Source organism: Dermacentor variabilis, chromosome 10 (assembly GCF_050947875.1).
Source record: "Dermacentor variabilis isolate Ectoservices chromosome 10, ASM5094787v1, whole genome shotgun sequence".
NCBI classification, from domain to species: Eukaryota; Metazoa; Arthropoda; class Arachnida; order Ixodida; family Ixodidae; genus Dermacentor; species Dermacentor variabilis.
In genome coordinates this window covers 23,541,646-23,556,830 of record NC_134577.1, presented here as the reverse complement: position 1 = coordinate 23,556,830, position 15,185 = coordinate 23,541,646, and the positions used below count along the sequence as shown (strand labels likewise).

General features: G+C 43.5%; 1 protein-coding gene across 1 annotated transcript in view; it reads left to right on the top strand.

Moving 5' to 3' along the window:
- The window catches only part of Tnpo (transportin 1), a 55,743-nt gene extending 40,558 nt beyond the window's left edge, over positions 1-15,185 (top strand). The window contains exons 20-22 of the mRNA XM_075671972.1: positions 7,949-8,123; positions 9,985-10,097; positions 11,867-15,185. Of these exons, the coding sequence (XP_075528087.1) occupies positions 7,949-8,123; positions 9,985-10,092 (283 nt within the window). The 3' untranslated portion in view covers positions 10,093-10,097; positions 11,867-15,185. The remainder of the gene's footprint in view (positions 1-7,948; positions 8,124-9,984; positions 10,098-11,866) is intronic.

Sequence of the window (15,185 nt, the reverse complement as noted above, 5' to 3'; positions counted from 1 at the left end):
GGTTCATTCCCATGGGTACATCATGACACTCGATCCAGTTTGTGGCACCAACTCAACAGGCAGGCTAGCTATTGCATCACTGCTTCCATGTTTCCGATGCCACTTCGTCGTCGTCGAGGCGTCTCTTGGTACTTCACCACATTTCTTTGCAGCCATCCGGCACTTCCCTAGCTTTATCTTGGCCAAATCAGCAGGCTCATTGAGGGCAGAGTTGCAGCCACATGAGGCTGCTTGATGATTCTGAGTAACAAAAATTTGATACTTCAGTGAAAAAATACCGCAGTGAAAAGATACTGCAGTGCCCGCGACCATGCCTCTATTTTATGTAAAGGCACAAAGGCTGTAGCTGCACGACACACACGACAAACACATAAATGGAACTTTCACAACTTAGTGGCTTGGCTTTTCCTGTAGTTTGGATGTGGTCGGCGACCACTAGGTAGACAGCATTGCTACTTTTGGTATCGAGGTGCTGGCAGCCTGTAGAAAAACGAAAGATTGCCCTTTCTGCTAATCTCGGCGGCTGATTAGGGGGCGGTCGTGCAGTTGTGTTCGAGCTAGCAAATAGGGCTCTGTATAGTGCCCGGAATTTTGGACGTCCACTACGTTATGGTGCTAGGCAGTTTTGCAAAGCTGTCTGATAAAGAAACATGTCCAAAATGTCAGTCAGCAACTGTACATTTGTTTTGATTGAAGAACCCTGTGGTGCAAAATTAATATCCTTTGTGTTGCTTTGGTACGTTAAACCTCATAAGTCAATTAGTCAATTGTGCACCCTGCTTCTGCAAAGCCCACTGTGTCTGTTGATAATAGTGGTTGGAAACTTAGTTAGTACTGGTATATTTTTGACAAAGGTGCATAAAACAAGTGACAAGGCAAGAAATGGAGACTGTACACATGCGCTGACATACACAGCAATTGGCAAAGCCAAAAATTGCTGGATTAGTACGTTCAGTGTTAAAACAAATGATAGAGCCCAATGAATTTAGCATTCTTGGCTTCGCTGATTGCTGTGTGCATTGGGACATGCGTCTCATCTCCCTTCTTCATCTTGTCCATAATTTCAAGCATCTCTTTAAAAATTAACCGGTACCAACTTGGCCAGTTTGCCACTATTATCAACAGGCGCGTGGGTCGTTGCTGAAGTGCTCAGAATCGCTGCGCAAGGCAAGCAAGAACTTAGTGTTCAGATTACTGAAGTGATAGCCAGTGCGTTTATCATTATAAACATTGTAGCTCACATGCTTGAAATGCCAAACCTGCCATCGTCATCACTTTATTCACAAAGAGCAAAATTAGTGGATGTCTTGCTGTAGTAATGCTAGGTACGCTGACATTGCTCATAAAAACTGGCTGAGGTCACGTCTGGCAGCCACAGCAGTTGCAGGTAAAACTCGAACTGGTTCGTAGCAGCAAGTATTACAGTAAATTATTTGGGGTGCTCTGATGCCTGCCAGGTTTTTAGGGCATACAGGGCCTAGACCTTCATAAAAATGCGAAAGGGGTCAAGTGGAAAATATTGTTGGTACTCTTTTTATGTCCAATGCCATCGCATGGCTTCATTTCCAGCCTGCCTTTGAGAGCTTTGCCCAGAGAACTTGTGCGACAGGTAGAGCATAGATGCCCATTAGTTGGTCTGCTGTTGCATTCCTTGCACTCCATCTTATACTTGGCGTTGCAGTGCGTGGAAACCACGCAAGAAGTTCAGTCATTCGAATGTGTTGCTAAGCACGTTTTGTTGTCAAGATGTTCAGGCACCCTGCTCTGGTTCAAAGTGCGTGGTCTCAACAATCGCAGCATTGGAGCAAGACGATTTTTCTTCCCCCTGTTTTTTATGACCATTTGAATATTTGCCCTTTGTGAACTTTATGCAGCGTTTTTTGAGTGTCGTATTATATTTGTCACATTACATGTGGCATTGTGGATCAACTGCAGTTATCAGCTAGTCTATGCCTCTCTGAACACCAGTAGCATTGCACAAGCTGCACACGAGGCTGCCATGGTGGGCTGAAAATGAAGAATGCGCAACTGGAAACAGTAAAAATCAAAATAATCTAAAACGACCTCCTAGCTGTGTAACAAAGTTCGTTCATTTTTAAGGGCTAAAACTTTTTAAATTTATTACCGAGCCTAAATAAAGGGATTCTTGCCCAATTGCTTGCAAAAAATGCCAAATTATTTCTTGATTTGAACACAACCACTGCAGAAAGCCTTGCACAGCATTGCGCATGGTAGATGACACAAATTGCAGCTGGTTAGTTAGGTCTCTTGTTAGATGAAGTTAGATGAGCTGATTGGCCACTTATGTCATGCGGAGGCGATTGATAGTTGCAAAATACGTCCCCCCTGATCTCTCGTGCTAAGATGGAGCAGTGGTAGAGAAGCAGTCCGGACACAGTGCTGCCTGCAATGCTTGCGCCATGAATGGGAAGCACCACCTTCTTGCCCTCGTGAATAGTAGTCATGTGCTTCGTAATCCCTCCCCTTTGTTATTTGTTTGTTTAGACCATTTGGTGCGTGCCTTAACTTCCAAACAGTTGTGTTTCCTTTAGCACTCTGTATTTGCTTCTTGGAAATCCGTGCTGTATGTCTGCAACTTTCTTTCAATTTCTTTTGCCAAAGCTAGCAGCTATGCCATGCACTCCTGCAATGGCATTCTCTCCCATTATCAAGAAAAATGAAGGTTCAAGATTAAACTTATTTTTATGACCAAGTCTCTTAGCAGTGGTGGACATCAAATTTTGTAGTGAAAATTGTTGCCATAATAATTATAACTAAGAAAATGTGCTGATTCACATTAATGATTTTTGGAAGCATGTTGTTATAATTGCAGAATTGAAGGCAGCCAGCACTCTTAGCGCATCCTCTTTGCTATAATCTCTGTGCCTCGTGCCACATGTACAACAAGTACAGTGAAACCTCGCTAAACTGTAGTTGGCTGGATCTTGGAAAAAAGTACTAAATGGTAGTACTACTTACCCGAAATAGCGCGAGATTGCCCAAGTACCTTTCAAAAATGAAACTTGAAGAGAGTGCGATGAAAGGGCAAAAGACACACAGTATTTATTCATTGTGTGCAACAAAAGTCTGTTATTTCCGCTTGATGCCACGGCGGCCCAGCAGCGATGACAGCAGCCTCAAATGCCCTTAAGCTGTGAGCCAGCGTTTCCGCCAGCCCCCTCTTCTCAGCAAACACCCGCCTGAGGCTGACAGTGTGCAGCTTCTGCCACTGTCGGGCCTGAATCGCTCGTGCTGTCGCTTTCCATGTCGTCCTCATCACTGTCATCAGGCGACATTAGGCAATATCAGAGGCAATGATGGCGAAAAGTCGAACCTCGAAAAGTTGAACTCTGTAGCCAAGGTCTTTTCGTGGTCCCCCAGCAGCACTGCCGAGCATCTTCTCCTTCACATTCCAAATTCCACGCACCATAGTCAACAATAGATCCCTCTTGCGGGCCAGCGCCGAATTTGTGCCACATTCGGTAGCACGAACAATGTCCAATTTTTCTTTGATGCCGAGTACCCCATTTTTGTCCCAGCCTTGGCATCAGCCGAGTCCTTGTTTGCGCTTAGAGGCCATTCTGGTCTCCGAGGCTTGTTCTTCTGCGTGGCCAACCTACTGCTGTAATTGCGCTGTGAAAAGTGCAAACACTACGTGCTAACCGATACGTACGCAATAAGCTGGTATAGTTTATGCAGACGCAGTATGCATTATGTTCAATTGCCACTGAGTCGGGGATTTGACTGAACTATTTTAAAAGGAAACGGCTGTTAAAGCGGGTGCAGTTTAACGAGGTTATACTGTACATAAAGTCTGTAAAGAAATGCATTGCTGTTTTCATTAATGTTTCTGCACTGTCGAATATGGTGCCAAATAATGCATTTGCATTTATGCAACATCAATGCAATTTGTTAATTTAGTTGCAGCATGCTCCCTAATGTCCATAATTAGGAGGTTAATTATCTAAATTATGTTACTCATTGTGCTGACTGTTCCATGCCCTGATGTCTCCCACTGATACGCAGCTTGGTCAGTAAAATATTTATCTTTAATAATCGTGCCTTTAATAATCAGAAACAGCCATCGCTAAAAAACACGACAGTATGCATGCAGCCTTAACTCTACTGGGCCTGCTTTGTCCTGTTGGCTACCTGGTTTACCCTTTGCATCTGCATTCCCTTGACACATACCTTTCATAAGCACCTTCTAAATTTCAGATGTGCTTATAACATGCCTGACAGTGTAGCGATTTCAGGAGCGTACGTAATGATGCCCCCCTGCAGGCCCCCAGTGCGCTTGTAATGTTTGGAAGTTCTGGCATTCAGTACAAGACAGTACTACGAGACAGGCATAGCTAGTTGGCGCTTCTTGTAGTCTGGTGTTTAATGCATGAGGTCATAAACTGTACTCCAAGTACTCTCATGTAATTGCAGTGAAGGTCTACCTTTCTTTCTGTAAGCCTTAAAGAGCAACTCCTACTAATTTTCTTCTTTTTACCATGTACGTGATGTAGTTTGTCTTCTTGTGCATCCTGTCATATGTCAGACAGTTCTATTGGTTTGTAAATTGTGGAATAATTTAATCCAAAGAATTCTACATCAGTACCTAGTATAATGTGAGAGTGCCTTCTTGCGACTTCAGTTAGGACATTGAGGGACATGGACATGCCCCAGGAGCACAATGCGTGCTCACCGCATATGTTAGGTGCGATGCAGTGTCTAATGGCGCATTTGGCTTGTGCAGTCACCTGCGTGCGGGAGCTACATCCCTGCATAAACCCTCCATTTGTCTCTCATGCCCCCATTAGATTGTTATTTCCTGATTGTTATTGTTAAGCACAGGTGTTCACAGAATCCAAACGCATGAATGAGACTCATAGCTGCACAGAACAATTGCAATGAGGATGGGCTCCATTGCCATTGTGCATGAATTTTCACTGTGCAGGAATACTGCCTTGTCGGTTTTTGCAAATCGTCTATATGAAGAGGATGAGAAGCAAGAGAGATAAAGAGACATGTAAACAGCAGCCGAAACAACACAGAAGTCGAATTATAGCCGCTTTACACAAGCTGATAAGTTGAAGCATTGCTCATGGCAATAAGCATTGAGCATACTTCACTGGAGTGGAAATTCAGGCTAGTTGGTTGTTCATGATATTCTAGTAACAGTGTTTAAAACTATGGACAAACATAGTATGACACATACAACACTGTGCATGTTTATTCTATGTTCGTCCCTCACTTTACGTGCTGTTGTTAGATCATTGGGCTAACTTTTTTTTAAAAGTGGCATCACAGGAGGTCATCACCAGCACCTCTACTCTAGTACTAAATCGTGTGATGTCGCCAAACACAGCGCGTCCAGTGAGAGCCCATCAACTGACCACTTTTCATACCAATTTGTAAAATTTATTTTTAGAAAGGCTACAGAGCTCTCGGTTGTACCACTTGGTACATGTCAAAAGCACCGGCCACAGCGGCGGCATTTCGGTGGGGGTGAAATGCGACAACACCCGTGTACTTAGATTTAGGTTCATGTTAAAGAACCCCAGGTGGTCCAAATTTTCGGAGACCCCCACTACGGTGTGCCTCGTAATCAGATTGTGGTTTTGCCACATAAAACCCCATTCTTGTTATCCTTCTTTCGAAAGTGTCCCAGGACAGTGTATAGTACAAGCTACATTAACATTTCTGAACGTCACCAAAATAAAAAAAGAATGAAAAATGTTGGAGTTGCCCTTTAAAGCTATTTGGTAGAAAGCGCGAGTTGATTTTTGCCGACTGTAATATTCAGCCACAGCGTGTCTCTGTCTCTATTTGAAGCAAGCAGCCAATCAATTTTAGGTATACAAAAAGTTGCATGTGGCCGTGCAGACGTGTAAAACCTCTACACCAAAATTCGGACAGTAGTAAACGTTGGCAAATTGCACCAAAGTTATATCAGATGTTGATATTAGAAGTATTGGTGCTTCAGTATGAAAAGAAAATTCAGGAATACTTTTATAGATTGGTCACTCGCAGCGTGCTGTGAAGGCTTACAGCCTCCACAACTCTTATAATATTGCAACAAATACAGTCGACTCCCGTTCATTTGACCCTTGCGGCACCGCAAGACGTGGTAGCATTAACAAACAGTGGAAACAAATTAAAACATTCTTTCTGCGTTTGACATTGAAGCGCAACACAATCTGCCCGTGGCAACCAGTGCCGACATGCTTAAATGTTGCCTCAGCGTTGAAGTTAAAGGAAAAGTAAAGTAAGATTAAGGTAAATCAGTTTCACCCCTAAGGATGCAGTAGCACCATCGTCTGAATTTCTTCTTTTTCAAGCCTTAGTAGCGGCTCTGCACATGCGGGGACACCATTGGGGTTCGAATTAACCGAAGAGGCAAACTTTCGCGTTAGGTTTCTCACCCAGCCTGTCCTGTGCGTTCGAGTTAAGCGAGAAGTTGAATTGAAAGCAGAGGTCGAATTAATGAGAGTTGACTGTATAGGCAAAGTGAACTGACTAGTGATGTAAGTGGGGTCCTGCAACACTTTGTAGTGAAGTCCCGAGTGGTATCTCGCATATGTAAGGTAGGCCTAGCAAACCTCTTCTCATAAGTTCTTTTTTTTTTGTCATTTAAAAAAATATCACTGTTTCGCCGCGAAGCAATGAGTACGATAGCAACAAAATATTACGCAAAGTGCAAGACTCTTAGCTGTAGTGACAGTATGAATTGGAGCAAACGTAAGCTATGTAAAAACGATCTGTTGTACCAATGGTCCTCTGTCTAAATCCTGCCATTGAACAGTTTTATTTGTGTTTATTAAGGCGAATGTCTTTCTTAGCGACTTTACCACCACTTTTTCGTATCCAGTTTACCTCAAACCTCTTTTCTGGGTCGACCACCAGGTGGTGCACAGCCGTGCCGACAACATTGCAGCATCTTCAAATTTGAGCTCTGTTATTGTTTTGCACTTTTAATATTTAGGTCAGAGAAGATTTAAGATAAAAGGCATGCATTGTCAGTGTTTTGTTTCACATCATTTGTTTGTGGGCAGCCATTCCCAAAATTCGGAGGAATAGTTTTGTCATGGATGTAAGGCCTGCTCTGAGCAACATTAGTTAAAGAATGGTGTGGAAATATAACCCGCATATACCACATGTCATGTAGCACGACGTGGCATATCGCATACATATACCTAAATATATATGGAACCTTACAACGACGACGACGACTGCGAAAATTCGCTTGGGAGTGTCCATATAATTGCCGTTGCAATAAAAGAGGTTTTAAATTTTTCAGTATGTATCAGCAGTCTCTCAGAGTGCCAAACGCTTGCCCCTCTTGAGGCTTTACGTCTGCTTACTGATCCTAATGCTGTAATCAGTGGTCCTCCATCAGGAGCAAAGGTGCTGTCTGCCTGTTAATTATTACTACACCAGTGATCACAGTGCAGTGTCCACAACTTTTGTCCAATGGGAACTGGACACGTCACATAGTGTTCGAAGTTTTTGGTTTCCATAGCGCACTGCTGTAAGGAGTATCTGGCTGTACTGTAACAAAAGTTAGTATGGCACATGGTCGAGCAACTCCATAATATTGGTTCGTTAGTGTACCACACGAGAGTTGCAACGTTTTTCTTGTGTTCAAAGCGTGGTCTAATGAGCACTTGTAAAGGTGTTGCAGAGCCCCACTCATTTACCTAATAGATGCATCCATCTTGGAAACCTTTCTTTTTTTTATTGACATGTTTTATTTGGTTACTACCTTAGTTTGTTAGTTTTTTACAAACTTACTTTCATAACCTGCTGCTTGCCTCTTAGCGTTAGGTCAGTTTTCAAAGGCAAAATTAAAATATGTACGTATATATTTATGAAAACGTACAACTAGACTTTTATGCATTCTGTTGGCCCATCCTAACCATTCTCTTCTGTTGTGCCACGCCTGGTCAACTGTGTGAAGGTGTTCGTCGCTGCGGAACATTAGGGACAATGAAGAGAAGGACTCTGCCTTCCGTGGCATCTGCAGCATGATCAGTGTAAATCCGGGCGGAGTCGTGCACGACTTCATTTTCTTCTGCGACGCCGTCGCATCCTGGGTCAACCCCAAGGCAGACCTGAAGCAGACGTTCCATGAGGTGAGCCTTTGTGCAGCCCAACAGGGACAAGATCTAACCTTTTCCACAATTGTAAAGTTTGCTATCCTATGGGGCAGTTTTGGCAAGCTAGTGGCGAGGTAGTCATTTTTACAGTCATTGCATGGATACATGCATGGCTTGCTTGTCCTATGACAGGGAAAATGTTAGCGTGGCTCTTGTGATGGAACCATGTTCAAGGGACAAGCGTCTCATGTGCACCTAGCACTTCATGTGAACCATGACCAGTGTTGGGCAAATATGCAATGCAGGGAGGCTGATTTGCGAATTAGAAAAGCAGTCTATACTATTTTTCTAATTGGAAATAACTGAAAATAATTTAAAATAGCTGTACTGTAAGTGGACAGTGTAAGCCCAACGTTGGGCACTGTTTGCCCAGCAAACATTTGAGGTGGTAGCTGACATACTGGGGACATATTATGCAATGCTTATTTTCATTATCAATTCGCCCTTTGTCATCATCTCGCATGTTGCCAAGCCGTCGTTATCACCAGCATTGGCTACTCACGGTTACAGGTCATGAATGAATTGAATCAAAGGAGAATAATTCGATAATACGACCCTTGGGCTAATGTGCATTCCTTTTTCTTTTTTTCACCAAAGAGGTGATGAGATGTTTTTTATGTGTATGTATGTATATATGAAGCACATTTGCTCATGGCTATTATTGCAAGTGCGATGTTGTGGTGTATCAGGCCTGAAGGAGCACATTTTCATTTTCCCTTAAAGGCCAGAAGGTATTGCATAAGGGGGAACATAAAGACGTGAACTTCAGTGACATGAACAAAAACGTAAAAAACACAAAATTGTCAGGGAAGTAAAAAAATACAATTGATAATACATTGAAAATATAAAGGTTAGCAGAAAAAAGAAGAGCAGGTAGAAATTTGTTGATGTGTTAGTGCAGGGAACAGTGGTTGTCTGAGGCTGCGTAGTCCATTCTTAGTTTTTCGCGCAATTCTTCGCGTTCAGTGTATGCCACTATGTGTTCTGGAAGGGAATTTCGCAACACTATCGCATTAGGAAAAATGATGTGTTCATATATGCCGTGTGGCCATTTACACAGGCTATTGCATTGGTATGGCTGAGTCGAGAGGGCACTTTATGTTGTGGTTTTAGTAGCATCTGGTGTGATTTCGGGTGATAGAAGAAAGAGTGGAGCAGTCAAAGGTGAGATATGACTCAGTGTGATGCGAGCAGTGACAGAGCAAGTGATTGCTTGAGTGATGAAACACTGACGTAACACGAGTAATTTCAGCGAGCAAAGCAGTTCTGGATCAATTCCAAATGCACAGTTAGATATGCTTGTGAGGGATGCCAAATGGACGATGCATATTCTTAGTTTTGGACAGACAAATGTTAGGTATGCCAGTTATTTAACCTCTTGTGATGCAGTGCTCCGACTACGACGTAAATAGTCCAGCCTTCATGAAGCATAGGAACAAATAATTTCTATGGGGCTTTTCCATGATAGCGATGATCTCGTATGTATTCTGAGGTATTTGCATGCTGATGTGGCTTCAATAGAGACATTAATCATTGTGTAGGTGTTGGTTATGAGGGTGTGCGTGCAAGTAATTGACATTGATTTGCACTTTGAGAGCTTTAGTGGCATATGCCATTTGTTTGCACCACTCGTCAATGTTATGTAAGTCAAGTTGTAATTGCAAGAAGTCTTTGCAGTGCTATTGAAATTTGCTATTTGCAGTGCTATTGAAAGGAATGTATAATAACTGGGTGAATGCAATGAAGTAGTCACTGTTATCCAAAGTTATGCGGAGCAACTTTAGTAATACAGTGAACAGTGAGGTGGCTTTACTATCTGTGCCCCATTGTTGCGCAGATACTCCACGGCTTCAAGAACCAGGTTGGTAGCGAGAACTGGCAGCGTTTCTCCGAACAGTTTCCGCCTGCCCTCAAGGAGAGGCTCACAACCAATTATGGTGTCTGAGAAAGGTAGGATATCTATCCCCCTCTGGTGTGGGATGGAACGTATCATCGGATGCGCATAGGAGACGCTGTTGAAGGAAGTTCCGTAGCCATTTTCGTGAGGCTGCATATCCAGTATGAAATATTAAAGAACAAGGAAAGTCCCGAAATTTTGCTTTGAAGTGTGTTCATTAATGATTATAAAATAAAAATTGCTTATACTTCACTCAAGTAGGCCACACCTTTACGCGGTTCTTTTACCCAGTAAACTGTAATTTGTTTCTCACCGCATTTTACCGGCTCCTTATTGGAGGTCAGCTTGGAGTTTGTACGACTGTGGTGGTGAAAGCTGTCGTCTTTGTACTGCAATGCGGCATTGCTGCTGCGTTTGAGCATGGCAGTGGCTGGATGTTCGTCGTGATGGCTTTGACGTAGGCTGTTTAGCGAAAGCTGACGGCATGGTGCTACAGCTAGCCACAACCGCGCTTGTATGCACCAGCAGTGAGGCCAGGAATGAGACCCTTAGTACTACCGAAGGGTGTGAGTACACCCTTTTACAGTTTTGCTGTGTTTGATGCACTAAATCAGGTTTTAGATTGCCATACATTAGTGAAGAATTTTACTTTTTCTGCATGACATTTCTATTTATTTTCAACACATGTGGATCCTCATGTGAACTTTACAGAAGGAAAACTGGTGCACGAATTCAGTGACCATACAAAGCAGAAATGTTTTTTTTTTGCTTGACTCAGTGGCCAAATTAGCATGCAGTTCTGATTATTGAACAATGCACTTTAAGGTTCGAAATGTTTTGATCGTCCTTGTACGTTGAGTCAATGGGGCCAGTGACGGTTCCACATACTTGTCCAAATTATCAGTCAGTAGCTGTAGGGCTCTGCCATGCTCAGCACAGTATTGTGTGTTTGAATCCCACATGCAGTGTATGTTGCATTCGAACACGGGCGAATTGTCCAAAGATTTGTGTACAAAACATAAGGGTGCAGAGTAATGAAATGCGAGTAATCAAAAATGAATCTGGAGCACTCTGCTAGACCATCTCTCATTTTTTGTCTAAACGTCGTCAACCAATCAACAAGAAGTGTTCAGATTTGTGTCTGTGGGCTCACATACTGTACTAGGCATTCTATTCCCCGGTACTGGAAGGTCGTTTCATTACTTCTCATTTTGCTTCTTGCATTTGTCTAACTCGTTTTGATATGATTTTGTGCGACACAGTTCATAATAATGTGGTGGGGCTGTCATCATTGGTGACAACCATTTTTGTGTGACCAGATGAACGCAATTTTTATGAGGAGGAACAACCTGCAAATTTGCAAATTCACCTTTTGCTTACCTTTGCTTTTGTGGTGGTAAATATTTCAGAGAAAATTTAGAATTTGCTATCCATGTGCGTTGCCAGTCGTTAGTAAAAAAAGGGCATCTTTGTAGTTGCAGTTGCATCACAGGCTATGCTATTAGTCAAACTTAGTCTGAGCTTGTCAGACATCAGAACTCCTAGTAACAGCACTCCTCAGCACACTTCCCGTCAATCTTGCAGCAAAAGCTACCGTCATTTTCACTTCTAATATACAACCCGCTACCGTAAAATCAATGAAAGTAAACTTCTTCCAGAACACTTTATCAATGTAAACTGATTCAGTTTCTCTTTAAAGCTAGATGACTACTTTTGTTGTAGGAGTAGTCGGAACAAACCTTATAACCTGGTTATATACGGATGTGAGAGTTAATTATTGCTCGTTGCCTTAAGCAAGTATTGTTAATTGTTTCTTTTGCAGGGTGGCCTCCGAGGGAAGAATTGGGAGGCGTCGTGCGATGAAGAAGACTCTGGAGTGGAGAAAGTGCACACGCTACGGGTGTTTTTTCTCTGCGCAGCCATTGGGTAGCAAGAAGAAGAAACCGACGTGCCCCCCTCCAAGCCGCTGCCACCGTCGTCGTGCCGGGCCCATACCGCTACCGCCGCCTCCATGTCGCACCGCCAGCCATCGCGAAAAGAAGAACCGGGGAGGGGGGTGTCCGCGTTGTTAGCCAGGGGTCCGAAAGCAAATGAGCGACAGTTAAAAACATCGCGTTCTCGTCTCGTGTGATGGACATGTAAAAACCGCGTTCGCGTTATCGTCTCGTGTGATGGACATGGTAATCTCGCGTGCCTCCAAGAAGCGACTGGTCTTGGCCAAAGAGAAGCTTTCTCTCTTCGAGTTTGTTTGCGTCAGATAGGAATAACTTCGCGTCGCCGTATCTTTGTTAGGTCATGGACGGGTTTTAAAAAAAAAAGGATGGAATGCGCCTTGTGTGTGCAGCGAACCTGCGCGACGGAAAGGAAATCCGGATGTTGTGTGGACGGCAACGGTACATGATCCCCTCGGGAGAAAAAAGAAGGTTCTCTATTCTGGCAGCAGCTCTCTTCTGCAAAGGGAAACGACCCCGAGCAAAGGACAGAAGTGGCGCCACTGTGTGTGGATGGGAGGAACTGTTTCGCCATCGGAAACAATCCCTCGCCGCCAACCTGTGTGATGGGCCCTTCGTGGGAACGTGCCGAACTTGCATGCCGCAACGTCATCAACGTATCCGCAGAAAGCGCATGCCAAATGTTTCTAGAGCCAATGAATGAAGCGAGACTTTTTTTTTTTTTTTTTCCTCTTTCCCTTGGCCCTCAGGTGTCGTTTACAAGCATTCTCTCTAGGTCGTTTTTTCTATGTAAGTCTACGGTTGCTGGCGGGTTTGCAGTGACCGCCACTGTCACATGTTGTTGCGCGTTTTTTCCGGGGCAAGTCAGTAATTTACCTCGCGGATGCAATCGATAGTCTACGCGTTGTTAGGTCACCGTCATGAACGCGCTGAGGGTTAGGTGTGTTTTTGTTCTTTTCCTCCCCTTAGTGAGACTTTCCCCTGTGACCGCTACATCGTGGCTCATTTATTTTATTGTTGTCGAGCCATGAGAAAACTTACTCGCTTCGCGGTCCTTTATCACGACATTGGGGTTTTTGCCAACCAGTGTGCTAACTTTTTTTGCTGTGTAGTTGTAACAAAGCTTTTTGGATTGAGCGACAGTCTGTTTTACTGCACAATGCTAGGATGTATTTTCATTTTTTGCCAAAGGCAGCTTTCCGTATTTTTTTCTTTGTTGTACTTAAGGAGACTATTTTTACTGTTTTTGTACAGATTTAAAGAGAGACTGTCAGCTTGTTTTTTAGTGTCATAAAAAAATTAACGAAGTTCCTCTGATTACTATCTTTCTCTTAATATTATCTTACTCGTGAGCAGGAACACGACAACTTTCAACGCGTGTGTCGGGGTCCTCAGGTTACACTGTTTTTTGCTCGTCAGTCAGTATAGCAACTTTAGGAGAGTGAAACAAATTGGTCATTTTGTTTTAGCTTTATTGTTAGGTTAATTTTTTTTTACTTATACAATTTTTCTCAAAGGATCTGTGATGATGTTACAAATACTAGAGTGCAAGATGCATCGTTGTTGTACAGGAAGTATTTCTTCATGTATCGCTTTTTTCATCGTTTATTTTTCACGGACGACACACATAACATGGGTGGGGATGGGTGGGAATCGCGTGAATGTGTAATAGCGAGTGCGCGTGTGACTGCGTGTGATTTTTTTTTCCTCCTTCGCGTTTTTAACTTTTTTTTTTCCATCGCCGTCGTCGACACGTCACACACACACACACAACTTCTTGTCATTCCTCGTGACGAAAAGCTCGTTTAGAAATCCGGTTTTTTGGGCGCGTTTAGAAAAAGCTTCGAACGGAACAGGACAAAATAAATATCGCGTTTATCGAAATGGGATTGGTTTGTCGCTCGCGGCTCAGTGGAAGGCACGAATCGCGTTGGCCAGCGCCCTTGGTCGCCTGTTTTTGTTTTTTCTTGTTTTCCTCGATGTGATGACCCAGCCTGCCTCAGGAGTCCCAACAGTCCCTGCTGCATCTTTAGTTGCGCCCAGGAATCTGAAGCGGCACGGCTTCGCCCTTACGCTGAGTCCGTGCTGCATCTCTGGCCGCGGGCAATTTGTTTGCTGTTTCGTTCCTAAATTTTGCAGAGTTAGCCGTGCAGCTATCCTTGCCACGCTATGCTCAACTGATTTCGGGCAGGACTGTGGCTAGCCATTGCTGTCGGTAGCAAGCACCCAACTTTGTGTATTGCTGGGCTGGTCCCCGCTTCTTGTTGTTTTCTTCCGTCTGCGTTGAATTGTTTACTTCGTTTCGTTGCCCTTCTCCCCACGTGGCTTGTCTCATAGATATTCCCGTGATGTGCTCGCCACGTGCGTTAATGGGCTGTCAGCTGGCATTCCTCTGCACTTGTTGCACTTTTTTGCTGGATTATGTCAGCAGCTGTGGTCATGTGAAGTGAAAATCGTGAAAAAAAAAAAGGTGATTTCTTCCCCTTTCCCCCAGTAATGTCACACCTTCCCCACTCTATCCCTTGAAGGTGGGAGATTTTTCGAAGCCTTCGCAGTCATGCTCGGAAGGCAGTCTCGTTTCTGTTAACTGTGTCGCCATGCGTACCTACCTTTGTTCTGAAAGGGCACCGTCTCAATGCTCGTCATAGTGATCCAGTCTTTGATGGGATCAGTTTTCTGGTTGTTGGTGTGGCGTGATGCTTATCTGTATTTTATCTTTTCCTCCCCTTTGCCATTGGTGTGTAGAGAGAGATTTCTTGTGATGGTGATGACAGTGGTGATTGTGTGTGGTGGAGAACGCTTGCCAGTTTTTCAGTTTCTCACTCTGTGCCATGACAAGGTTTCTCTTTTTCTCAACAAAGTTGAACCTAACCTTGCAGATTTATTTTGCATGTTTTTTTGTGTTTGGAGGAAAGTTGGAGAAGATGGTTTATGATTATTATAGTCATTCTGTGTGCAAAGAAGCACTAATTATTCCTGACCACTGTTATTCAGCAGCAGAAAGTGATAGTTAGATGGGCAAAATGGCACTGCCTTTTGTTATTCGATGGTGATAAAACAAAAAGAATAGCGACAATTACTTCCTGCTTTTTCTCTGTGTAATGTGCATGAATTTGTGTGTACCTTGGTTTTTATTCACTTCAGAACATTCACCTGAAAAAAAAAAAATGCATGCAGTTGTTTCAAACA